The 26,289-nt window shown below is 45.2% G+C and overlaps 1 protein-coding gene across 1 annotated transcript in view; it reads right to left on the minus strand.

Annotated features, from left to right (window-relative positions):
- Positions 1–25,486, minus strand: part of CIT (citron rho-interacting serine/threonine kinase) — a 191,440-nt gene extending 165,954 nt beyond the window's left edge. The window contains exons 1-4 of the mRNA XM_030821489.1: positions 25,446–25,486; positions 24,270–24,378; positions 17,177–17,318; positions 5,677–5,852 (exon numbers count right to left, since the gene is read on the minus strand). Of these exons, the coding sequence (XP_030677349.1) occupies positions 5,677–5,852; positions 17,177–17,318; positions 24,270–24,365 (414 nt within the window). The 5' untranslated portion in view covers positions 24,366–24,378; positions 25,446–25,486. The remainder of the gene's footprint in view (positions 1–5,676; positions 5,853–17,176; positions 17,319–24,269; positions 24,379–25,445) is intronic.
- Positions 25,487–26,289: the final 803 nt, after the last annotated feature.

Genomic DNA, 26,289 nt, shown 5'->3' on the forward strand with positions numbered 1-26,289 from the left:
TGGTGTTCGCTTATAGTCCCAGTTACTCAGGAGGCTGTGGCAGGTGGATTACTTGAGCCCAGGAGTTCTAGGCTGCAGTGAGCCAAGATCCCACCACTGCACTCCAGCTTGAGCAATCAAGCAAGACCCTGTCTCTAAGAAAAATAAAATAAATAAAATTACAAAGGAGGAAGGAGTAACCCCACAAGTAGAAAAGCATAACTGGCACCACCTTAATCAAGTGATCAAAGTGAGCATCAATATAAATGTGATCAACTGAAACGGAGAGTCACCTGCTCTGATGCAATAAGAACAGAGCATCTTGTCTGAAACATTCCAGCCAAAGATCAAGACCCTGAATCTAAACATGAGCAACATCAGACAAATTCAAATTTTACAAAATAACTGGCCTATAATCATCAGAACTGTCAAGGTCATGAGAGTCCAGGAAAAATCAAAGAACTGCTCCAGATTGAAGGAGACTAAAGAGACAGGACAATTAAGTGTCACGTGTGATCCTCAACTCGATCGTTTTATTCTAAAAGACATTATGGGAGCCAGGCGTGGTGGCTCACGCCTGAAATCCCGGCACTTTGGGAGGCCAAGGCAGGCGGATCACTTGAGGTCAGGAGTTCGAGACCAGCCTGGCCAACATGATGAAACCTCGTCTCTACTAAAAAAAATACAAAAATTAGCTGGGTGTGGTGGCGTGCTACTTGTGGGGCTGAGGCAGGAGAATCACTGGAACCCGGGAGGCGGAGGTTGCAGTGAGCTGAGATCTCGCCACTGCACTCTAGCCTGGGTGACAGAGCGAGACTCTGTCTCAAAAAAAACAAAAACAAAAACTGTGTAAATCAACTGCTTAAAATAAATAAATTATATATATGCATATATATGTAAATATATTCTATGCATGTGTACATATATATTTCTGTGTATATATATTCTGTATGCAACATATATTCTATGTGTATATACATTCTGTGTGTGTGCATATATATATTCTATGTATATATTCAGTGTGTGTGTATCTATCAAATGGTTCAAGAAAAAAGTTGTTTATACTGTATGTGATGGAGTCTTATGTGTCAACTTATAATCCTAGGAGATGATTATATATCTATCTCCTACTGGTTCCATTTCTCTTAAGAACCCTGATACGGTACTTGCAACTTTTCTATAAATTTGTGATTGTTGGCCAGGCACAATGGCTCATGCCTGTAATCCCAGCACTTTGGGAGGCCAAGGCGGGTGGATCACTTGAGGTCAGGAGTTCAAGACTAGCCTAGCCAACATGGTGAAACCCGTCTCTACTAAAAATACAAAAATTAGCTGGGCATGGTGGAGTGCACTTGTAATCCCACCTACTCAGAAGGCTGAGGCAGGAGAATTGTTTGAAGGCAGAGGCTGCAGTGAGCAGAGATTGTGCCACTGCACTCCAGCCTAGGTGACAAAGCAAGACTCTGTCTCCAGGGGAAAAAAAAAAAAAAAAAAAAATGGTTTCAATTTTTTTATTTAAAATTAAGTAAAAAAATTGTTTAGGTTATTGTTAGAACAAGTTACAGGGGATTTGTTTATTTCTTTGTTTGTTTTGTTTTGTTTTGCTTTGTTTTAGAGACAGGCTCTCGCCATGTTACCTAGGCTGGCCTCAAACTCCTGGGCCCAAACCATCCTCCTGCCTTGGCCTCCCAAAGTGCTGGGATTACAGGCATGAGCAAAGTCACAGGTTTTGATATGCTAGTTAATATTAAACTATTAAATGTTTTTACATAGGTTGTCCATGTACTACCTAAAATCATGAGATTTAACACTACCAGGGATAAATCTAACACATTTGGGAAACACCAACCTAACCCCAGTAATTTACTGCACCTGATATGCTGATCCTTCTTTTGTCTGGCACGTAAAAGGTGTCCAAGGAAGGCTGAACTGAACAGTCTACACCTTTGCTTGCTCACCACTGACTCTGTCTGACCCCTGAAGCTTCCATTAAAATAAGAAGTCTCAAAACAAAAAAAAATTAAAAATAAATAAAACAAGCAGTCTCAGCCAGCAGGGGTGGCTCATGCCTGTAATCCCAACACTTTGGGAGGGGGAGATGGAAGGATCACTTGAGGCCAGGAGTTCAAGACCAGCCTGGGCACATAGGGAGATCCCACCTCTACATAATTTTTTTTTTTTTTGAGACGGAGTGTTCGCTCTTGTTGCCCAGGCTGGAGTGCAGTGGCGTGATCTAAGCTCACTGCAACCTCTGCCTCCCGGGTTCAAGCAGTTCTCCTGCCTCAGCTCCCAAGTAGCTGGGATTACAGTCGTGCACCACCACACCCGGCTAATTTTTTGTATTTTTAGTAGAGACAGGGTTTCTCCATGTTGGTCAGGCTGGTGTCAAACTCCCGACCTCAAGTGATCCGCCCCCGTCGGCCTCCCAAAGTGCTGGGATTACAGGCATGAGCCACCGTGCCCGGCCCACAAAATTTTTTTTTAAAGTTAGCTGGAGACTGGGCACAGTGGCTCACGCCCGTAATCCCAGTACTTCGAGAGGCTGAAGTGGGCAGATCACTTGAGGTCAGGAGTTTCAGACCAGCCTGGCCAACATGGCAAAACCCCATCTCTACTAAAAAAAATACAAAAAACATTAGCCGGGCATGGTGGCACCCGCCTGTAGTCCCAGCTACTAGGGAGGCTGAAGCACAAGAATCACTTGAACCCAGGAGGCAGAGGTTGCAGTGAGTGAGATCGGGCCACTGAACTCCAGCGGACTCTGTCTCAAAAATAAATAAATAAATAAATGTTTTTAAAATAATAAAGTGGGCCGGGCACGGTGGCTCAGGCCTGTAATCCCAGCACTTTGGGAGGCCAAGGCAGGCAGATCACAAGGTCAGGAGTTCGAGACCAGCCTGACCAACGTGGTGAAACCCCCTCTCTACTAAAAATACAAAAATTAGCCAGGTGTGGTGGCAGGCGCCTATAATCCCGGCTACTCAGGAGGCTGAGCAAGGAGAATCACTTGAACCCGGGAGGCGGGGGTTGCAGTGAGCCGAGATCGTGCCACTGCACTCTAGCCTGGGCAACAGAATGAGACTAATTCTCTAAAAAAATAAATAAATAAGTAATAAATAAAGTGAACTGGGTGTGGCAGCACATGCCTACTGGTCCCAGCTACTTGAGAGGCTGAGGCGGAAGGGTCGCTTAAGCCCAGGAGTTTGAGGATGCAGTGAGCTATGACCGCACCACTGCATTCCAGCATAGATGACAGTGAGACCCTCTCTCTAAAATAATAGAAACAGTAGGCCAGGCACAGTGGCTCACGCCTGTAATCCCAGCACTTTGGGAGGCCAAGGTGGGTGAATCACGAGGTCAGGAGATCGAGACCATCCTGGCTAACACGGTGAAACCCCGTCTCTACTAAAAATACAAAAAATTAGCCGGGCGCGGTGGCGGGCGCCTGTAGTCCCAACTACTCGGGAGGCTGAGGTAGGAGAATGGCGTGAACTCGGGAGGCGGAGCTTGCAGTGAGCTGAGATCACGCCACTGCACTGCGGCCTGGGCGACAGAGCAAGACTCTGTCTCAAAATACATACATACATACATACATACATACATACATACATACATACATACAATAGAAACAGTCTCTGAGGACCCCTTCCAGCTGTCAGAGAACGCTGGGTGGGTGTGCGGGCCTCTCCCAGGTGGCAGGCCTTGTCTGCAGAACAGCACCCCTCCCTCCTCTCGGGCACTTCTTTTCCTTCACTCCTTGTGCTAGCTTCTCTCCTCTCATGCCCTTAAATTCCAAATGGCTCAGTTAAGGACCCTACTTTTCTTTTCTATGCATCCTCTTAAGGAATGAATAGGCGGCTTTAATTAGCGCCTGTATGTGTATAATTTTATAAGCCCCCAGCCCACACTTCCACACGGTCACTTCAGGCCATTCGCCTGGAGTGAAGCATACCTATTTGAATATCTCTATTGTTTGCCTGCCATGTGGTCTGTTGGATTATTTTCTTTTTACACACACTATTTCCCATCAAAAACATAAGCATCACAAGGTCAGGGCTACATGTAATGCCTCTTCCCCAGGACCTAGAAACACACCAGATACAACAGATGCTCAGGTAGTGTGAACTGATGAGACAGTCCTTTCTCAGGAGCTGGGAGGCTGAGTGAGCATCTTCCATTCCTCTCTTCCAAATTATCTGCCATGTCCTGTTACTTTTCCTTTCTATTATGTTGCTCACATTTTATTGCTAAACACAGAAGCCACATCACTCTCAGATTCTGACAAGCAGCTTCCTGCCCTCCACTGCTTCTCTGATTGGAGGCCACACAAAGTCATTGAAGTCCACAGGGCCAGACTCTGATCCCAACCTCCTCCTTCCAGAGGCCTAAATAATCCCCAACAGCCTCACAAAGTAAACTGCAATTCAAAAACTGGTTCTTGGGGGAATGGGGAGGTATTGTATAATGGATAGAGAGTTTCTGTTTGGGATGATAGAAAAGGTCTAGAAATGGACAGCGGTCATGGTTGTACAACATCATGAATGCACTGAATACCACTCAGTTGCACATTTAAAAATGGTTAAAATGGTACACTTTATGTTATATATATTTTACCACAATTTTTTAAAAAAAGGTTCTTGAGTTTCTCACCCATTTCCCCCTCCCCACCCAAATGTCCTCATTTCGCCATTTCCCAGTCTGTTCTGAACCACTGAACACACACACACACCCACACACACACACTTGCATAGCATTCTAGTACTCCAGAATGTCACACTTCTACCCAACATGTTCTCATCACTTCTCTCTGCCGAGAACCTACATTTCCCCCCATCAGTGAGAACTGTCCCTAACTGTCCCTTGCTCACCCACAACATCTCCCCTCACATCATCGTTAATTAATTTGCTAATTGCTCTCCTGCTTCTGTGATACTTTAGCTGGTAAGCACCTGCTTTATACATTTGCATTTTTCCTCCACTTTCCAAGGTTGTTTTTAAACCCTGAAAAGAGCAGCCATGGGACTTCTATTCCTTTTGCAAGCTTCCTGCAGAGCTGGGTACATTATCAGACATATCATGTGCACTAAAATGTCTGTAAGTAATAAATTACTCTCTGAATTCCAAGGCTGATGGCCATGTCTCTAAAACACAGCAAATGAATCAATATGTCTAGAGACAGTAGCCTTGTTTAAAAGAAAGAAAAATACCACAACAAAAAAGATAACATTCTACCTGCTCTCAAACAAGCAACTCCCTAGCCACATAACAAAGAATTTTATTTGATTTCTTCAAAGGCCTGTTTTAAAACCAAATCCATATGCCCACAACACAAATACCTAAAGCGTGTACAAAAGCAATCTGATTCACCCCACCATATGTATATCCTGAGTCCCCAGCTAGTGGTCATAAAAGATCATCTTAAATTCATTAGTTAAAAGGCCAACTTGGTTCTGAAATAAATTACAACGATAGAAACATGATACATCAAGAGGAATTTGTGAGCCTTCAAAATTAGCCAACATCAGTTCAAGAAGATGAGCTAAGAACACGAGAGACCTTTTTGCCCCAACCATAATTAAATATAGAGTCACAGAGGAAAACGTGCTCGATCCTAGATGCCAGTGCAGCAGATTATCGTCTTTGCAATGAACACTCCGGTACAGAAAGTGGAAAAGCATAATGTTAAAATCCTCCTACCTGCTCCTGGGCCAATAAAGCCTTCTTCTTCATCACTTTCATAGCATAGATGTCCCCGGTTGCTTTCTCTCTTACCACCTGCACTTCAGCAAAGTGACCACAACCTACAAGACTTCTGACTTCGAAGTCCTTTGCCGAAGGCTGGAGCTCCTGTAACTCAGCTATGGTGTCGGAATCTGCAAAAGATGCAAGAGTTAGCCCCAGGTAAATAAAGCATGCAAATATATGCATCTTTGTGAAAGAAAAAAAAAAAGAAAATAGCGTTCGGATAGCTTCCCTCACTGTCAAAGACATTCACTTTCTCATCCATCATGAATAATTATAAAATCAGTACAAAAGTGTTTTTATATGTTAAGTTAAAATTAAGGGCTCCAGAAATTCCAAAGTACAGTTTCCATGGCAGCTACAATTTGAATCCCGTAGACTCAGAAAATAGGGAGAGAGGATACAAATTATGTTTTCCCTCTTCCTCTCTGAAGGCTGCAGGGCAGTGTTTGGTCAAGCATGCTTATCAGCATTTAGACTGGTTTACAGTGTGACACAGTCAACATGAGTCTAATTTAGACCAACTTGGGACCTGGCTTCCAGATCATTCCATTCTAACTACACGCACTTAGTTTTATCCCACTAGCCCAAGGTTCATCTTCCTTGGATTATATCAGTAAAGCCTTCGTAGATCTAATATGTGGCAGTGCTTAAAGGGGCAGAGGGGGCCAGGCATGGTGGCTGACGCCTGTAATCTCAACACTTTGGGAGGCCTAGGCAATTGGATCACTGGAGGTCAGAAGATCGAGACCAGCCTGGCCAACATGGCGAAACCCCATCTCTACTAAAAATACAAAAATTATCCAGGTGTGGTGGTGCATGCCTGTAATTCCAGCTACTCGGAAGGCTGAGGCACAAGAATCACTTGAACCTGGGAGGCAGAGGATACAATGAGCTGAGATTGTGCCACAGCACTCTAATCTGAGTGACAGAGTGAAACTCTGTCTCCAAAAAAAAAAAAGCATGGGGGCCGGGAGCGGTGGTTCACGCCTGTAATCCCAGCACTTTGGGAGGCCGAGGCGGGTGGATTACGAGGTCAGGAGATCCAGACCATCCTGGCTAACACAGTGAAACCCTGTCTCTACTAAAAAAACACAAAAAATTAGCTGGGCATGGTGGCGGGCGCCTGTAGTCCCAGCTACTTGGGAGGCTGAGGCAGGAGAATGGCGTGAACCTGGGAGACGGAGCTTGCAGTGAGCCAAGATCGCGCCACTGCACTCCAGCCTGGGTGACAGAGCGAGACCCCATCTCAAAAAAAAAAAAAAAAAGCATGGTGGGCAGAAGGGCTTAGCACTCAGAGAACCAAATGGGGTTCTGACATCTGCTCTGCAGGGCTGACATACTACATGACCAAATGGATTTGCAACTGTCGTTTTCTTACCATACAGTCTTATACTCTTTCCAAGTCTAATCTTTCAGTCAGAGATCCTCAATGTATGAAGTATGGACTAGATGGACAGTAGATTTGGAATCTAACATGTTTATTAACACTCTAGATACACTGATCTGAGACATTGCTAGATGTGCGATGACTCTAATGACCTGCAGGAATGAAGGGGAGCAGCAGTGGCTGACCCAAAAATTTAATCCTGCACATTACAAGGGAACAGCATCATACACATGCATTACACACCAAGGGCAGGCAAGCAATGCTTATAATCAAAATTATCCTGCAGAATCCTGCAGAAAGATGCCACACTGAAGACCAAGAGACTGTCTTAAAATCCCATACACACACTGGAATCTTCTGGGAACTGGAAGGGATGGCCATTTCAATGGCTGGGCAGCAGATAAGGTTAGGTAGGAGCTACATTCTAGAGTCACACTCAGCCCTACAAGTAGCTCACACAATGAGACAGACTCGGTCCATCAAAGGGAAAGCCATTTCATACCACAGTCAGTGAGTGGCATTTTAATGAATTAGCCAATGTCATTTTTTTCATTTTCTTATTTTTTTTTTTTTTTAAGAGACACAATTGGCTGGGCGCAGTAGCTCACGCCTATAATCCCAGCACTTTGGGAGGCCGAGGCGGGTGGATCACCTGAGGTCAGGAGTTCAAGACCAGCCTAACCAACATGGTGAAACCCCATCTCTACTAACAATACAAAAATTAGCTGCGCACGAGCGGCAGCTTTTAATCTTAGCTGCTCCGGAGGCTGAGGCAGGAGAATCACTTGAACCTGGGAGGTGCAGGTTGTAGTGAGCGGAGATCGCGCCATTGCACTTCAGCCTGGGTGACAGAGTGAGACTCCGTCTCAAAAAAAAAAAAAAAAAAAGAACACAATCTTGCTCTGTCGCCCAAGCTGGAATGCAGTGGTGAAATCAGAGAATCATAGCTCACTGCAGCCTGGAACTCCTGGACTCAAGGGACCCTCACCCACCTCATTCTTCCGAGTAGCTGGGACTATAGGCACACACCACCATATCTGCCCAATTTATTAAATTTTTTTGTACAGGTAGGGTCTCATTATGTCGCCCAGGCTGGTCTCAAACTCCTGGACTCAAGCAATCCTCCCACCTTGGCTTCCCAAAGCACTGGGATTACAGGCATGAACTATCACACTCAGCCTGCAATTGTAACTGCTCTTGCCCACCCTGTTCCTTTGTTGCGCGGGTGGAGTTGAAATCTCTTGGGTCAAAGGCTTCTAATGAGCGCCGCAGTACTGAGAGTCTTCTCAGCCACAGACCCCACCCCTCACTTTAGCAGTCATCCTGAATACACCTTCCCTTGGTCCCTTGGGGAACCAGGCAAGAGTGGTGGGTGGATCCGCATGAAGTCGTGACCACTGTAAAAAACAAATCTAGGGCACCTACATGGGGAATGCCATGAAGAAGCAAAATTAAAAGCTGCACAGGATTTTCCTTTTGCCCTGACAATGCTGTAACAAGCCCGTCTTCCTTCCCTCTTTCCAAGTTTCTTCCAGATCAAGTATTTGAGTTTTGAATTATAATTCCCCAAAAACTTGCTGGATTGAACTTGATTTTGTTATTGCTGATACACAAAGCCAATCTCTCCTAATTCTCTATTATGCCTTGGATTGTTTACAAAGTTGCTTAAAGCAGTGTCCAACTTAATAACACTGGGTCTGTCACTGGCGACCACCAGCTTTCTCAACTGCACAAAGAGACAGACCACGGTGCTTTGCAGGCAAAACCATGACGATACTGTCTTGGAATTCTGAGAAGCCATTCCAAATCTCCATTTCTTTTATCTAAAGGCTTTTGGATTATTAAGGTGAACAGATGAGAGGCTACATTCAAGCCTATGATTATTAAAAAAAAAAAAAAAAAAAGACTGGGCGCAATGGCTCAGGCCTGTAATCCCAGCACTTTGGGAGGCCCAGGTGGGCGGATCACCTGAGGTCAGGAGTTCAAGACCAGCCTGGCCAACATGGTGAAACCCTATCTCTACTAAAAACATAAAAGTTAGCTGGGTATGGTGGCACATGCCTATAATCCCAGCTACTCGGGAGGCTGAGGCATATGAATCACTTGAACTAGGGAGACAGAGGTTGCGGTGAGCCAAGATCGAGCCACTGTACTCCAGCCTGGGGGATACAGTGAGACTCTGTCTCAAAAAAAAAAAAAACTTCACAACTTCTGTCTATACCAGCTGCTTCTGTGACCCCAAAACCGTCACATCACTCTTCACTCCTGTGCACTTTTAGCTGCAGTATCTAAGGGCCCAGTGGGCATTGAATATTGAGGTAGTGAGGTAGAGATAAGGACCCAAAGCACTGTGAAAATGCAGTCAGAGGGCCAGGCACGGTGGCTCACACCTGTAATCCCAGCACTTTGGGAGGCTGAAGCGGGTGGATCACTTGAGGTCAAGAGTTCAAGACCAGCCTGACCAATATGGAGAAATCCCGTCTCTACTAAAAATACAAAAAATTAGCCGGGTGTGGTGCGCATGCCTGTAATGCCAGCTACTTAGGAGGCTGAGGCAGGAGAATCGCTTGAACCTGGGAGGCAGAGGTTGCGGTGAGCCGAGATCGCGCCATTGCACTCCAACCTGGGCAACAAAAGCAAAACTCTGTCTCAAAAAAAAAAAAAAAAAAAATAGAAAAGAAAATGCAATCAGAGAATAAATTTGTCAGATAATCATCTGGACCCAAGAGCAAAAGCCAACATAGCTGGGGGTATTGCTTCCTTTTTTGGAACACAGTAATCCAACCTTTCAATTTCTAGGAATCATCCATTGTCCACAGAAATACTTGCACATGTGCTCAAAAAAGATGCATACAAAGATGTGCATGATGAAAACCGTTGTAACAGAAAAATAATCAGAAACCACCTAAAGGTTCATCAACAGGAAAGTTGAAACAACCTACAAGTCCGCCCATATAAAAGAACATTAGGCATATGTTAAACAGAACAAGATGGCTCAGTCTCCATTAGAACACATATTCTTTACAAGCAGGGAGTTTTCTCTGGTTAGTTTGTTTGTTGGTTTGTTTGTTTCTGGGATGGAGTCTCACTCTGTCACCCTGACTGGAGTGCAGTGGCATGGTCTTGGCTCACTGCAACCTCTGCCTCCAGGGTTCAAGCAATTCTCATGCCTTGGTCTCCCGAGTAGCTGGAACTACAGGTGCCCACCACACCCAGCTAATTTTTGTATTTTTAGGAGACTGGTTTCACCATTTTGGACAGGCTGGTCTCAAACTCCTGACCTCAAGTAATATAACCACTTCGGGCTCCCAAAGTGCCAGGATTACAGGCGTGAGCCACTACAACTGGCCACCTTGGGGTATGTTTTTAAATTTCCATAATAAATATTTTTAAGGCACACACACATACACACACAAAAAATTGGAACACTATACAGCAATCTGTTGGCAGTGATTGTCTCAGGTAAGATTCTGAGGGATTTTTCTCTCACTATGTATGTGATGTGCTATATTCTAAATGTTTGTGCCCCTCACCTCTACAAAATTCATGTCGAAATGTAATCCCCAGTGTAATACTATTAAGAGGTAGGACTTTCAGGGACTGGCCACAGTGGCTCACGCCTGTAATCCCAGCATTTTGGGCAGATCACTTGAGGTCAGGAGTTCAAGACCAGCCTGGCCAACATGGTGAAACCTCAACTCTACTAAAAATACAAAAAAATTAGCCAGGCGTGGTGGCAGGCACCTATAATCCCAGCTACTCGGGAGGAGAATTGCTTGAACTCAGGAGGTGGAAGTTGCAGTGAGCCAAGATTGCACCACTGCACTCTAGCCTGGGTGACAGAGCAAGACTCTGCCTCAAAAAAAAAAAAAAAAAAAAAAAGAGGTAGGACTTTTAGGGAAGTGATTAAATCACTTCCCTAAAAAAAGAGGCTGACATTGGGCCGGGCGCAGTGACTCACCCCTGTAATCCCAGCACTTTGGGAAGATGAGGACGGCGGATCATGAGGTCAAGAGTTGGAGACCAGCGCGGCCAGCATGGTGAAACCCTATCTCTACTAAAATACAAAAATTAGCCTGGCATGGTGGTGCGCACCTGTAGTCCCAGCTACTCAGGAGGCTAAGGCAAGAGAATCACTTGAACCCGGGAGGCAGATGTTGCAGTGAGCCAAGATCGCACCACTGCACTCCAGCCTGGACAACAGAACGAGACTCTATATAAAAAAAAAAAAAAAAAAGAGGCTGACATTATCCTTAGCAAACTAATGCAGGAACAGAAAACCAAATACCACATGTTCTCACATATAAATGGGAGTTAAAGGATGAGAACACAAGGACACAAAGAAGGGAACAACAGACAGTGGAGCCTACTAGAGGACAGAGGGTGGGAGGAGAGAGACAATCTGAAAAAATAACTATTGGTTACTAGGCTTAGTACCTAGGTGACGAAATAATCAATAACAAACCCCAAGACAAGTTTACCTATATAACAAACCTGTACATTTACCCATGAACCTAAAATAAAAGTTTTTGTTTTTGTTTTTTATTTATTTGTTTTGAGACGGAGTCTTGCTCTGTTGCCAGGTGGGAGTGCAGTGGCGCAATCTTGGCTCACTACAACCTCTGCCTCCCAGGTTCAAGCGATTCTCCTGCCTCAGCCTCCTGAATAGCTGGGACTACAAGCGCGTGCCACCATGCCTGGCTAATTTTTGTATTTTTAGTATAGAGACGGGGTTTCACCATGTTGGCCAGGATGGTCTCGATCTCTTGACCTCATGATCCGCCCGCCTCGGCCTCCCAAAGTACTAGGATTACAGGCGTGAGCCACCACGCCGGACCAAAAGTTTTAAACATTAAAAAAAAAGAAGCTGAAGGAATCATGTTTGCCCCTTCTGCCAGGTGAAGATGCAGCAAGAAGGCACCATCTTTGAAGCAGGGAGCCATCACCAGATACCAGATTCACTGGCGCCTTGATCTTGGACTTCCCAGTCTTCACAACTGTCAGCAATGAATTTCTATTGTTTATAAATTGCCAGGTCTAAGGTATCTATTATCGCAGCCCGAACAGACTCAGATACACGTTTAATCTTCTATATTTAACATTGTATTGTGTATTATGTTTGCAATAAGAAAGAAAAAAAAACTTTTCAAAAGTTATCATTTGCCCATTAGTACTGAAGTTGTAAATATATTGAAGGTCTTATCTATAGTGAATATAGCTCAAATGGTAGTAATTCAGCTACTGTCAAATTGCCAATAACAGCCCAACTTTGACAATTATCAACACTTTTCTGTGTAAGTTTTTTTGTTGTGGTGGTGGTTTTGGATTTTTTTTGAAGAGGGTGTTGTTTTGTGTTTTGAGATAGGGTCTTACTCTGTCACGCAGGCTGGGGTGCAGTGGCACAATCTTGGCTCACTGCAACCTCCACCTCCCGGCTTCAAGCAATTCTCCAGCCTCAGCTTCCCAAGTAGCTGGGACCACAGACATGCACCCCCATGCCCCGGCTAATTTTTGTATTTTTTGTACAGACAGGGTTTCGGCATGTTGCCCAGGTTGCTCTCGAACTCCTGAACTCAAAGATCCGCCCATCTTGGCCTCCCAAAGTGCTGAGATTACAGGCGTGAGCCACCGCACCTGGCCTCTGTGCAAGTTTTAATATCACACTGCTGTATATTTTTTACACAAATTATCTGATACTGTGCTTAATGTTTGCCAATTATTTTGTTCACTGAGCAATACACTTATTCAACAAGTATTTATTAAGCACTTAACATATGCCAGACACTATTTTAGGCATTGGGGATGTAAAAGTAATTAAGAAAGACAAAAATCCCTTCCCTGGTTCCCAGATGCTCATTCCCTTCCCTTCCCTTCCCTCCCTTGGCCCAAGGCTAGGGGTACTTCTGCTGGAGACATCCTTCAGAGCTACGCTCTGTTCCATTTTCTCTAATAGTCCCCAAAGAAAATCTCCATCCCTATAGGAAGATTTAAAAAAACCTGGGCAGAAGCAGCTGATGGACCCTTCTCCACATGGAAAAACAAAGCTTACATTCCAAAACAGACACTCAAAAAGAGGAGGAAAAAAAAACATACTAATGTAATCACCCATTTTCAATCGTGGCCTCTTAACCACTCCCCAGGAAACCTCTTCAAAAATACGAAACACTTCCCTGGAAGAGGGTTCTATTAGAAAAAAATCTACATTCCACTAAACCAAGTCTTCTGATCACTAAATGATTCTAGATAATTCACTGCTGTTAAGTAACCAGAGGACAGTCTCAAGACTAATGAAGGTGCCTGCAGATGGCTCAGTAAGCTAGCCTCGTCACATAATTTCCTTCCCCTCCCACTCCCTACTTATAAATTTAAATATTCACAAAAAGAAGGCAGGAGCTTATTCAAACAAAAACAGAATGATGAACAAACACCTCAAGTACATTTTGAAGATATACAATATATTAAATGTTGTTGAGGTTCACAGTTATGAATACTGGGTACCATTTATTGTTTCCTATGGGCCAGGCAACATGACAAGTCTGGTCTGTGCATTATCTCATTCAATCTCAACACAGCCTCATTAGATATACATTATTCCCACCGGGCGCGGTGGCTCATGCCTGTAATTCCAGCACTTTCGGAGGCCAAGGCAGGCGGATCACTTGAGGTCAGGAGTTTGAAACCAGCCTGGCCAACACGGCGAAACCCCATCTCTACTAAAAATACAAAAGCTAGCTGAGTGTGGTGGTGCATGCCTGTAGTCCCAGCTACTGAGGAGGCTGAGGCAGGAGAATCACTTGAACCCGGGATGTGGAGATTGCAGTGAGCTGAGATTGTGCCACTGTACTCCAGCCTGGGCAACAGAGCAAGACTCCAAAAAAAAAAAAAAGGATATACATTATTCTCGTTTTACAGATGAGAAAACTGAGAACAACGTACATGTAAAATACTGAAGGGCACTATAGTGAACATATGCTGATTTTTTTCTACTCAGCATCCCTGGCTCCTTTGCATAACCACGCATCCCCCATCCCATGAGGTCCCGGTAATCACACTACCGTGACCCCTTTGGGCACTCCAACAAAACCAATCACAATACCTCACCTCCAGGGAGGCAAATGACCCAAAGCAGAGCCAAGTTAGAATCTTCCCTGGGATTGTATTAATCTAGATAAGGGAAGATTACCATTGGGCAGGGTGTGGTAGTCTCCAAAAATAGCACCCAATGCCCCAGTCCTCCTGGGATTCATGACCTTGTGTAGTTTCCTCTCAGGTGGAATTTGAGCAGCCCCAGAGCATGCATCAAACAATACAATGCAGTCAAAGAGATCCTATGTCCCTCCTGGGATAACCCCTAAGAAAGCCTGGCAGCTTCCACTTTTGTGTTTTGGAAACCTGAGCTACCGTCCAGGCTGTCTAGCTAGAGAGACCAGGTAGCTCAGAGGTCAGCAAGCCTTTTCAAAATGGGCCAAACAGGAACTATTTTGGGCTTTGTAGGCCATTTGATCTCTATCACAACTACTCAAATGCTGTTGTGGGCTGGGCACAGTGGCTCATGCCTGTAATCCAAGCATTTTGGGAGGCCAAGGTGGGAGGATTTCTTGAGGCCAGGAGTTCAAGACCAGCCTAGGCAATCTCGCAAGGTCCCATCTCTACATAAAATTTAAAAATTAGCTATTAGTGGTGGCATGGGCCTGTAGTCCTAGCTACTGAGGAGGCTGAGACAGGAGGATTGCTTGAGCCCAGGAGTTGGAGGCTGCAGTGAGCTATGATTGTGCTGCTGCACTCCAGCCAGAGTGAGACCTTGTCTCTAAAAAAATAAATAAAATGAAATAAAATGCTGTTATAATGTGAAAGCAGCCATAGGCACTGTACAAACACATGGGTAGGGCTGTGTTCCAGTAAAACTTTGTTTACAAAATAGGCATCACAGGCTGTAGTTCCTTGACTTCTGATTTGGAGACCACATGGAGGTGCCATGTGGACAGCAAAAGGCCCTGAGACTTCATGAAGAGAGAGAGGCCCAGCTGGGCCCAGCCTCCAAGCCAGGGCACCAAACACTGAGTAAGCCGTCTCACACATTCCCACTCAGGAGAGCCCCAGGTGACTGCAATCCTGGCCAATGTAATACAGAGCAGAGGAGTCCCCAGCTGAGTCCAATCAACCTACACACACGAGAGGTAATACGATAACTTTTTTTTTTTTTTTCAAGACAGAGTCTCACTCACTGCCCAGGCTGGAGTGCAATGGTGAGATCTTGGCTCACTACAACCTCCACCTCCCAGGTTCAAGCGATTCTCCTGCCGCAGCCTCCCAAGTAGCTGGGATTACAGGCGCCCGCTGCCACATTCAGCTAATTCTTGTATTTTTAGTAGAGACAAGGTTTCACCATGTTGGCCAGGCTGGTCTGGAACTCCTGACCTCAAGTGATCCACCACCTCAGCCTCCCAAAGTGCTGGGCTTACACGCATGAGCCACCGCGCCCGGCCACGATGACTATTGTTTTAAGTCAGTAATATTTAAGGTGGTTGGTTGCACAGCAATGTTGTACAAGGCGGGGTTTCTCAAATTCAGCACTACTGGCATTGTGGGCTACATAATTCTATGTTGTGGGGGCTGCTTTGTGCACTGTAAGGTGTTTGGTGGCATCTCTGGCCTCACCCATTAACTGACAGTAGGACCCTTCCCCCCAAACTCACACACCACCACCCCCAACTAGCTCTGACAACCGAAAACGTCTCCAGGGGGCAAAATCACCCACTGGTTGAAAAACACTAATGTAAGAGTATGAAACTGGGACACTAACAGCCAACTGCCCCATCGCATGGAAGTCAAGCAAAGTCAGAAACAGGGTGAAGGCAAGGCCAATATATGACTTCATAGACCCTAGGTATTTTTGCCTTCCTCAGCCCCTTCCTCCATTAAAAACAAAAAAGAATTCAAACATTATATTTTACGGGGCCAGCCATGGTGACTCACACCTGTAATCCCAAAGCTTTGGGAGGCTGAGGCAGGAAGACTGCTTGAAGCCTGGAGTTTGAGACCAGCCTGGGTAACACAGTAAGACCCTATCTCTACAGAAAAAAAAGCAAAAATTAGCTGGGCGTGGTAGTGTGAGCCTGTAGTCCCAGCCACTGGGGTGGAAGGATTGCTTGAGCCTAGAAGGTTGAAACTGCAGTGAGCCATGATATACCACTGCATTCCAGCCTGGGTAATAGGGCAAGACCCTGTCTCCAAAAAAAACAAAAATTATATTTTATGACTACATTGGTATAAAGATGAATGTAATCCAGAATCATTATACATTATTACATTCATTTTTCCTATAATTTTAAAACAAATTAAAATTTAATTCAGTTAATTAAAACTAATTAAATTCATTAAAATTAAATATCACAGATCCTAAGCACCGTGCCTACTCTGCCTAATAGAAAGTCAGTCCTGAGTGAGTGTAAGGATAGGGCCACGGGATATTATTGAGATCTCTGGAACCAGCTATGCCTAAAGCTAAACTTAACTCATTCCTGGATTTCTCAGTTTCATAAGCCAATAAATTCACTCTTATTCACACAGGGTCTCACTCTGTCACCCAGACTGGAGTGCAATGGCACAATCATGGCTCATTGAGCCTCGACCTCCTGGGCTCCAGTGATCCTCCCACCTCAGCCTCCTGAGCAGCTGGGACCACGGGTGCAAGCCACCATACCCAGCTAATTTTTGTATTTTTTGTAGAGATGGGGTTTCACCATGTTGCCCAAGCTGGTCTTGAACTCCTGGGCTCAAGCGATTTACCCACCTCAGCTTCCCAAAGGGCTGAGATTATAGGTATGAGCCACTGCACCTGGCCTAAATTCAGTCTTTGAATTGAGTTTGTCGCTTGCAACCAAGAAGCCCAACTTACCTGGTCTCCCAGCTGTAAGAGGTGCAGCCTGAACTTGAACCTGGATCTGTCTTATATAGAACCAAAGTTCTTACCGACTACTATCAACCAGTAACTCATTCTGCCTCAAGCATCTTTCTAGTTTTCTCTCTCAGGACGGTTTTCAAGAAAAAGTTCCCCAAACTTACACTTCCGGACAAAGTTGCTCACATGCTTAATCTTCATCAGAGCCGGCTGACTGCATTCTTCAAAGAGAACAAAGAGGGCATCTAATATCCCTTCTCGGGAAAGAGGAGACATCTGCTGTTGAGTCATAAAGGGTGGTTTCCCCTAAAAACAGCAAACAGCAGATGGAGACACTGTCAATAATGAAAAGCTTTGATCAATAACATCCACACAGAGTAAATTACAAGCCACCAACTCAACTAACTGCTCACGACATGCTAACAGCACAATTCTGTGGCTTCATTCTTTAAAGCAACGTCAACTGACAGTCATTATGGTATCACTTCCATGATTCTAAGACTGTGGGTTTCTTTCACCAGCACCTGCGAAGGAAAACTACACAAGCATGGCCATTAACAAGAAAAGGTCCCTCACTCCTGAGGGTCTGAGGCTAGTGAGAATATTTCCTCTGGATCCTCTGGCTCTGACATGCTTCCATGTTTCTACAATAGGAAACAATGGGTTTTTCACTTCTTTCATGTGTGCCCAGGGGTTTATTCATATAATTTCAGCTTTTTTAATTCATTTGAATAACCTAGAGTAATGAGAACTGAGCGACTATCATAAAGCCAAATTTACTCATGATCTGGAGAAATAGTTGCAAACTGGCAGACTGTCTCTAGCCCACAGATATGTTTTGTTTGGCCTGTAGTGTTTAAGATAATTTGAATTATCTGCCAATATTTCAAAATCAGGAGATTCCATACAAAAAAATAAAAATGGAGTCTCTGGCTTCTTTTGAAACACTGGCACATCCGGCAACACTGCCTCGCCTTCCTGCCTGATGACTCTGAGCTGGAGCTGAGTAATGCTGCCCCTCCCGGTAGCAGATGTGTTCGGGAGTTCACTGCAGGTCTGACTCCATCTTCCAACTGACCCACTTGACTCATTTATACCTCACTGCCCGGCCCCCAAAGACATGAGTCTGCAACCCTGGTATAGAGCAGTGATTCCCCCATGCCAAGCCATGGATAGTAGTGGTCTCTCTTCAAAGACGGCCTCCAACAGTTCCTCCAATTCTGTAGGCACATGCTACTCCTTCCTTTAAGCACTGGAGTCTATTTCTCCTGCCTTTGAATCTGTGCCATCTCTGAGACTCTCTTCAACCAAAAGAATGTGACACAAGTGACACTGTGCCAGTTCAGGGCAGTGCCTTTAAGAAGCTTGTCAAGCGGCCAGGCACGGTGGCTCACGTCTGTAATCCCAGCACTTTCGGAGGCCAAGACGGGTGGATCACTTGAGGTCAGGAGTTTGAGACCAGCCTGGCCAACATGGTGAAACCCTGTCTCTACCAAAATACAAAAATTAGCCAGGCATGGTGGTGGGCACCTGTAATCTCAGCTACTTGGGAGGCTGAGGCATGAGAATTGCTTGAACCCGGGAGGTGGAGGTTGCAGTGAGCCGAGATCACACCACTGCACTCCAGCCTAGGCAACAGAGTGAGACTCCCTCTCAAAAAAAATAAAAATAAAAATAAAAATAAAAAAGGCAGCTTAGCAGCTTCCACTTTTGAGAAGCCAGCCACCATGCACAGATGCTTGGGCTAGACCAGGGGTGTGCAATCTGTAGCCCTTGGACCAAATCCAGCCCACGGACTTATTTTATAAGTTTTACTGGAACACAGCTACACCCATCATTTAGATATTGTCTTTAGCTGCTTTTGTGCTACCATGGCCAAGTTGAGTGGTTGCAACACAGACTACAGGACTCACAAAGCCTAAAATATTTATTACTTACAAAAAAAGTTACGAGTCAGCCAGGTACAGTGGCTCACATCTGTAATACCAGCACTTTGGGAGGCCGAGGCAGGTGGATCACGAGGTCAGAAGTTCGAGAGCAGCCTGACCAACATGGTGAAACCCCATCTCTACTAAAAATGCAAAAATTAGCCGGGTGTGGAGGCACGTGCCTGTAATCCCAGCTACTCGGGAGGCTAGGGCAGGAGAATTGCTTGAACCCGGCAGGCGGAGGTTGCAGTGAGCAGAGATCGTGCCACTGCACTCCAGCCTGGGCAACAGGGCGAGACTCTATCTTAAAAAAAAAAAAAAAAGTTATGAGTCCTGGGCTACACTACTGAAAGACCTCATGGAGAAGACAGGCCATGTGAGAAACACTAAGGTGCCCCAGCCAGCAGTCAGCACCCACATGTTCCAGTCCCAGACATAATCCCAGCTGAATGTAGCCCCAAGAGTGACCCCAGCAGACATCACAGGATGAAGCAGAACTGCCTAGCTGAGTCCAGCCAACCCACAGAATCCTAAGAAAAAATAAATCATTGTTGCTTTAAACTTTGTGAGTGCTTTGTTACACAGCACTTGATAACAGAAACAGACCAGCTGCATTCGAATCACAACAGCACTGGAGAATTTAAGAAAAAAAAAACAAACACACACATTCTCTGGTCCTATAACCCCCTCCCCCACAACCAAATGAATTAGAATTTTCCAGACTGTAGCCTAGAATCTGTTTTATTAACAAGTTCCCCAGCAGGGTGTAGTGGCCCACACCTGGAATACTAGCACTTTGGGAGGCCAAGGTGGAAGGATCACTTGAGCCCAGGAGTTCAAGACCAGCCAGGGCAACACAGCGAGACCCCATCTCTACAAACAAACAAAAAAAAATTAGCCAGGTGTAGTGACATGGTCCTGTAGTCCTAGCCACTTGTGAGACTGAGGTAGGAGGATCACTTGAGCCCAAGAAGTCAACGCTGCAGTGAGCCAAGATTGTGCTGCAACACTCCAGCCTGGGCAACAGAATGAGACCCTGGTCCCCAAGAGAGTCAGATCTCAATCAGGTTTGGGAAGCACTGCATTCAAGGCCACCATTCTGTCACTTTAGTAATAGTTGCTAGTAACTCAGAAAAATAAAACGCTTTGTTTCTTCTATTCTTCAAGAGTTTAGATCAACTAAAGCAGGGGTTCCCAAATATAGTACTGGTTCTTAACAAAGTTTTCAACAGCCTGCAGTGAAATGAGAAAAAATGAACACCACATGATATCTTTTTTATAAAACTAAATGTATTCAAATTTAAAAATGGTCCTTTATTCTGAGATGATGTTCTTCCTGTCTTGTTGTTTCTTAAAATGCCCTTTATGAAATAAAAGGGCCGGAAAATAATAGGTTTTTCTTTTTATTTGTTTTTTTAATATATCCTTACTTGGCAAAATAAAAAGTTGGAAAACCTGTGTCTACCCAGCAATTTGGGAAATTTTGCTGGCTCTGAAAGTCTGACAATCACTGACCTCAAACATGTCAGGAAATCCTGTTGAGTAGAAGTAAAAAAGTCAAAATGACACTCAGTCTAAAGTACTCACCTGAATGGAAAACAAAATTGCTACTGTATCTCAACCTCATTCAAACAGCACTATATGGGAAAAGAACAAACAGCATCCTTACCTGATCACTCAAGGCAAATTATAGGTATATACTACACTTGCAATAATAGCTTTACTGGGTGGGGGGAACTCAGCATTAAAAAGAGATGAACTGAGGATTTACCCATAAGTCTTCCTGTTATAATGACTAAATACAAGATATACTTAATAAATTCTGACGTGCACAGATGGTGTGGCCCAATGGCTATGTGGTCAGCCTTTGGAGTCAGACCAACCAAAGATGGAGTCTGATCTTGGCCTCATCTGCAAAACCCAACGTGTATGATCTTGCGCAAGGCCTTACCTACCTCCACATCTGTCTATATCTGTTGCCTCCTATTTATGTATTCATTTAGAAACAGGGCCTCGTTCTGTCACCCAGGCTGGAGTGCAGTGTCGCAATCTCAGCTCACTGCAACCTCTGCCTCCGGGGCTCCAGAGATGCCCCCACCTCAGCCTCCTGAGTAGCTGGGACTACCGGCACACACCGCCATGCCTGACTAATTATTTATATTTTTTGTAGAGATGGGGTTTCACCATTTTGCCCAGGCTAGTCTTGAACTCTTGGACTCAAGCAATCCACGTGCCTCAGCCTCCCAAAGTACTGGGATTACAGGTGTGAGCCACCATACCTGGCCTGTTGCCTCTTATTTAAAGTTTAAATAAAAAATAGTCCTTACCTCTGTCATGAGGCTGAAGTGAGATACTCAGAAACATGCCAGTTCTATGCTAGACACATTGGAAGCCATAACTAGTATTTAATCAGCATATTATAAGCCCTTAATAAGTAAGTTGGAAATTTTTTTTCCTCTTTTTTTTTTTTTTTTTAAATTTACAGGGTCTTGCTCTGTCGCCCAGGCTGAAGTGCTGAAGTACAGTGGAACAATCTTAGTTCACTGCAACCTCTGCCTCCAGGGCTCAAGCGACCCTCCTGCCTCAGCCTCCCGAGTAGCTGGGACTACAGGCACACGCCATCACAGCCAGCTATTTTTTGTGTTTTTAGTAGAAACGGGGGTCTCACCAAGTTGCCCGGGCTGGTCTCAAACTCCTGACCTCAAGCAATCCGCCCACCTCAGCCTCTCAAAGTGCTAGGATTACAGGCGTGAGCCACCACGACCAGCAAGTTGGAGATATTTTGAAGTAGCATGATAAAGGGGCTGAAAAGTGGCAGCACTCCAGCCATCTAAGGTTAAAGACAGACTATTCATTTGAGAAAAATATGTCAAGACTTAAAATGCTGATGGGGATGGTCCCACAGAAAAACCTAAGCTTTCAATTTGTTTCCACTTTCATCTGTTTAAACACCCAATACCAATATTTTGAAAAACAAAAAAAAAGTTATCAAGAATACTTCATTGTTCATCATCTTACAGGTATCTTACATAACTACCTTCCTAAATATAATTACTATTAAGGAAACAAATTTAGTGTTAATTTTTTTTGTTTTTTTTTTTTTGAGACGGAGTCTTGCTCTGTCTCCCAGGCTGGAGTGCAATGGCGCGATCTCGGCTCACTGCAAGCTCCGCCTCCTGGGTTCACGCCATTCTCCTGCCTCAGCCTCTCCGAGTAGCTGGGACTACAGGCGCCCGCCACCATGCCCGGCTAATTGTTTTTGTATTTTTAGTAGAGACGGGGTTTCACCGTGGTCTCGATTTCCTGACCTCGTGATCCGCCCGCCTCGGCCTCCCAAAGTGCTGGGATTACAAGCATGAGCCACCGTGCCCGGCCAGTATTAATATTATAACTAATACTACTCTATGTTGAGTATTAACAGTAATTACCATTTTTTATAAGGGGTTTACTAAGAGCCAGGCAAGGTGCTAAGTGCTTTAAATGGAATATCTCATCTAATCCTCACAACAACCCTGTGGATTAGGTACTACAACCTCTATGTTATTTTTTTGTTTTCTTTTGTTTTGTTTTGTTTTGAGATAGAGTCTCACCCACTCTGTCGCCCAGGCTGGAGTGCAGTGCATGATCTCGGCTCACTGCAACCTCTGCCTCCCGGATTCAAATGATTCTCCTGCTTCAGCCTTTCAAGTAGCTGGGATTACAGGTGCATGTCACCACCATGCCCAGCTAATTTTCTATATTTTTAGTAGAGACGGGGTTTCACCACGTTGGCCAGGCTGGTCTCGAACTTATGACCTCAAGTAATCCGCCCGCCTCAGCCTCCAAAAATACTGGGATTACAGGCTACAACCTATTTTAAAGAATAGCAAATGGACTCAGAAAAGGTAATTGACTCACCCAAAGTAACGCAGCCAACTAGTGCTGGGACTGGGATTCAATTCTAAATCTTCATGGTCTCTATTGTCCCCCTGACTTATGAATACATAAATCAACAAAGATTTCTACTTCACCAGTGTTCCATATACATCAGAAACAAAAGAATTAAAAATCTATTTGGAAGTAATCTTATGACATTAAGTTTTAATGCAGCTGGGGTGATGGAAATGTGTATCTTGAGAGGAATGAGGGTTAAACAGGTGTGGTATTCATCAAAACTTTTTTTTAAAATCTTAAAAAATAAACATCCCTGCAATGAAAATGAATAGGATTATACCCACAGAAATTGTAGTTTTAAAAAGCATCTTTGTTCATTTACTTTTCTTTCTTCAGTAAAAGGACAAACTTGCCCTGGTACAGTGGCTTACACCTATAAGCCCAACACTTTCAGAGGCTGTGACAGGTGGATCACTTGAGCCCAGGAATTTGAGACTTGCCTAGGCAACATGGTGAAACCTCATCTCTACAAAAAATACAAAAATTAGCCAGGTGTGGTGGCACACACCTGTGGTCCCAGCTACTCGGGAAGCTGAAGTGGGAGGATCGCTTGAGCCTGGGAGGTCAAGGCTGCAGTGAGCCGTGATTGTGCCAATGCACTCCAGCCTGAGCCACAGAGCAAGACCCTGTCAATCAATCAATCAATCAATCAATGAACAAACTTTAGTACAGAAGTGTAAAGTGTGAGAAATATGAAAAGATCTCCCTTCTAAGGCAAGTTCAGCTATCTACTTCTGCACAGTGTCTTTTTTCCAAAAGAATCAGTGCATATGAAACTCCAAATAGAGGGCCAGGTACAGTGGCTCACACCTATAACCCCAGTGCTTTGGGAGGCCAAAGCAGGAGGCTCACTTGAAGTCAGATGTTCAATATCAGCCTGGGCAACACAGTGAGACCCCATCCCTACAAAAAATTAAAAAATTAGCCAGGCATGGTGGCACACGCCTAGAATCGACAGAAGATCTTGTTTCAAACAAAACAAAACAGAATTTCCCCTAAAATATTATCCTTGGTCCTATAATAAAAGCAAGCCGGGCATGATTCATGCCTGTAATCCCAGCACTTTAGGAGGCCAAGGCAGGTGGATCGCTTGAGGTCAGGACTTTGACCCCAGCCTGGCCAACATGGTGAAACCCCGTCTCTATTAAAAAAAATACAAAATTTAGCCGTGTGTGGTGGCAGGCACCTGTAGTCCCAGCTACTCTGGAGGCTGAGGCAGGAGAATCGCTTGAACCCAGGAGGCGAAGGTTGCAGTGAGCCGAGATTGCACCACTGTACTCCAGCCTGAGCGACTGAGACTCTAAATAAATAAACAAATAAATAAAAGCAAAGGAGAGTGACAAGGATATTCCAAGGACACACACAGGTGAGCAAAGTTGGCAGGGTAGGCTATTACCTGGAAGAACAGATTCAGCCTGGAGGCCCGGCTGGCAATGGGTTCAGCAGCACCAGCATCCAAAGGATTCCGCGCTCCATATTTGAACTTCAACATCTCCCCACTGGTGCTGAAAGGATATCAGAAAAGTCAAGTGTGTCCTATGTTTTGAGCAGGAAGGGCTTGAGAGATCCTGATCTCCCTCAAGATATCAGGGACAAGGAGGTGAAAATCAGCTACCACTCCAGTTTTAGGAAGCTCAGTCTAATCATGGAGATTAAACACCAGATTTTAACTCACTGTAACAGGAAGTGATACACTCATCTGACATACTCTCTTATAAATGTGTCTATTATCTCTCCCCTTAGAATGGAAGCTCCACAAGGGCAGAGATGTTTGCCCCCATGCAGTGGGGGCACACATAGCCTGGCACAGAAATAGGTGCGAATAAATAGTTATTAAATGAATGACTGAAATAAGCAAACTATATAGCTTGTTGGAAGGTGTTAAGTGCTATGGGGTAAAAACAAAACCGAGCAAGATAAGGACAATGCGGGTGAGACGGTGCAATTTTTAGTGTGGTCAAATAAGACTTCACTGAGAAGCCAACATTTGACCCAAGACTTGAAGACCTGAAGCGAGTGACCAGCAAGCCATGTTGATATCTGGGGAAAGAAAGATATCTGTGGCAAACGAAACAGCCAAGCCAAAAGCACTGAGGCAGGACCTGGCCTCTCCAACAACAGCGAGGCCAGAGGGACTGGAGCAGAGCGAAAGAGGCGGGGGCATCAGGAGGTGATGGGGTGGGCACGGGGTATGAAGACACTGAAACAGAGAGGTTAAGTAAATTGCTAAGCTCACGCAGATAATAAGGAACCGGCCGACTACACTGGGCAGAATAATGCAGTTAGTGCTGACAGGAGGCAGAGCTGAAGAGACATAGGACTCCGCCTGGCTTAGGGGAGGAGCAAGCCTCCCGCCCCGGCACCACCCGGCGGATCCCTCGGCTCCCGAGGAAGGTGGACGCGCGCACAGCCAGCCCGGGAAGACCCTCCAGGCCTCCCACAGCCCTGGGGGTGGAATCGCCGCCTTCCCCGCGGCGGGAGGGAAAGCCGGAACTGGTACGGGTGGAGGCGGCTCTCCCCTGGCCTTGCAGAGCCGGGTGCGGTAGAACTGGGTCTGGGGGATCAGACTCACGCTCTGCGGACCCCGCTGGTCTGCGATCAGCTCCGCCCCGCGCCTCCCGCCGCAGCGTTTGAACCCGAGGAACGGCGCGGGCGGGCCTCAGCCGCGTCTGAACCAATCAGCGTGTCCGTTCCTATGATAGACATGGGCGTCTCAGCCAGGCCCAGCCCATGTCCTTAAAGGCATGGAGGAAAGTGAAGGGGAGAGCCAATCAAATTGCATCTTCCTTTGACTCGCGACCAACGGGAAAAAGGGAAGGGCAAAATCAGCAGGGCAGGTCTTGGAAGTTTGAAATTGGCGGTTACGCAGGATGCTGCGTTTGGGGACGCGACTTTTAATCTAGGATCCCTGAGGAGGTCGCCCGGGCGCTGTCTCCTGCTCTCGGCCACCTGCGAGGAGGAAGGCAGCCAGGCTGCTCTGCCTGGTCTTCTTTCTCTCTCATGTAGCTAAAGTAGAAGTACTTGTTACCTGGAGAAGCCCAGTGGTTCTCTGCTACAGCTGAGGCAGCGAATGTTTTGAGCTTGACTTCAACCTACCTTGATTACTCTATCTCCCGGCTGACTGCCCTGCAAGGAGTTGGTGAAAGTCATTGAGACTGTATGAAAGGACACTTTAAAATAAATTATAGGCGAGATACTTAAACCGGCACTTCACCAAAAAGGAAATCCAGATGACCAACAAATGTATGAAAGTTGTCAACCTCGTTCATAATCAGAAAATATGAAAAATAAAGTCACGATGAGAAAGAATAACACTCAAATTGGAGAACAACAACAAAAAAAGGATGTGACAGTGTTTGCGAAGATGTGGAGGTACACACACTTATACAGTACCCGTAGGCGTGTAAATGGATACA

The sequence above is a fragment of the Nomascus leucogenys genome, chromosome 10, assembly GCF_006542625.1.
Source record: "Nomascus leucogenys isolate Asia chromosome 10, Asia_NLE_v1, whole genome shotgun sequence".
NCBI classification, from domain to species: Eukaryota; Metazoa; Chordata; class Mammalia; order Primates; family Hylobatidae; genus Nomascus; species Nomascus leucogenys.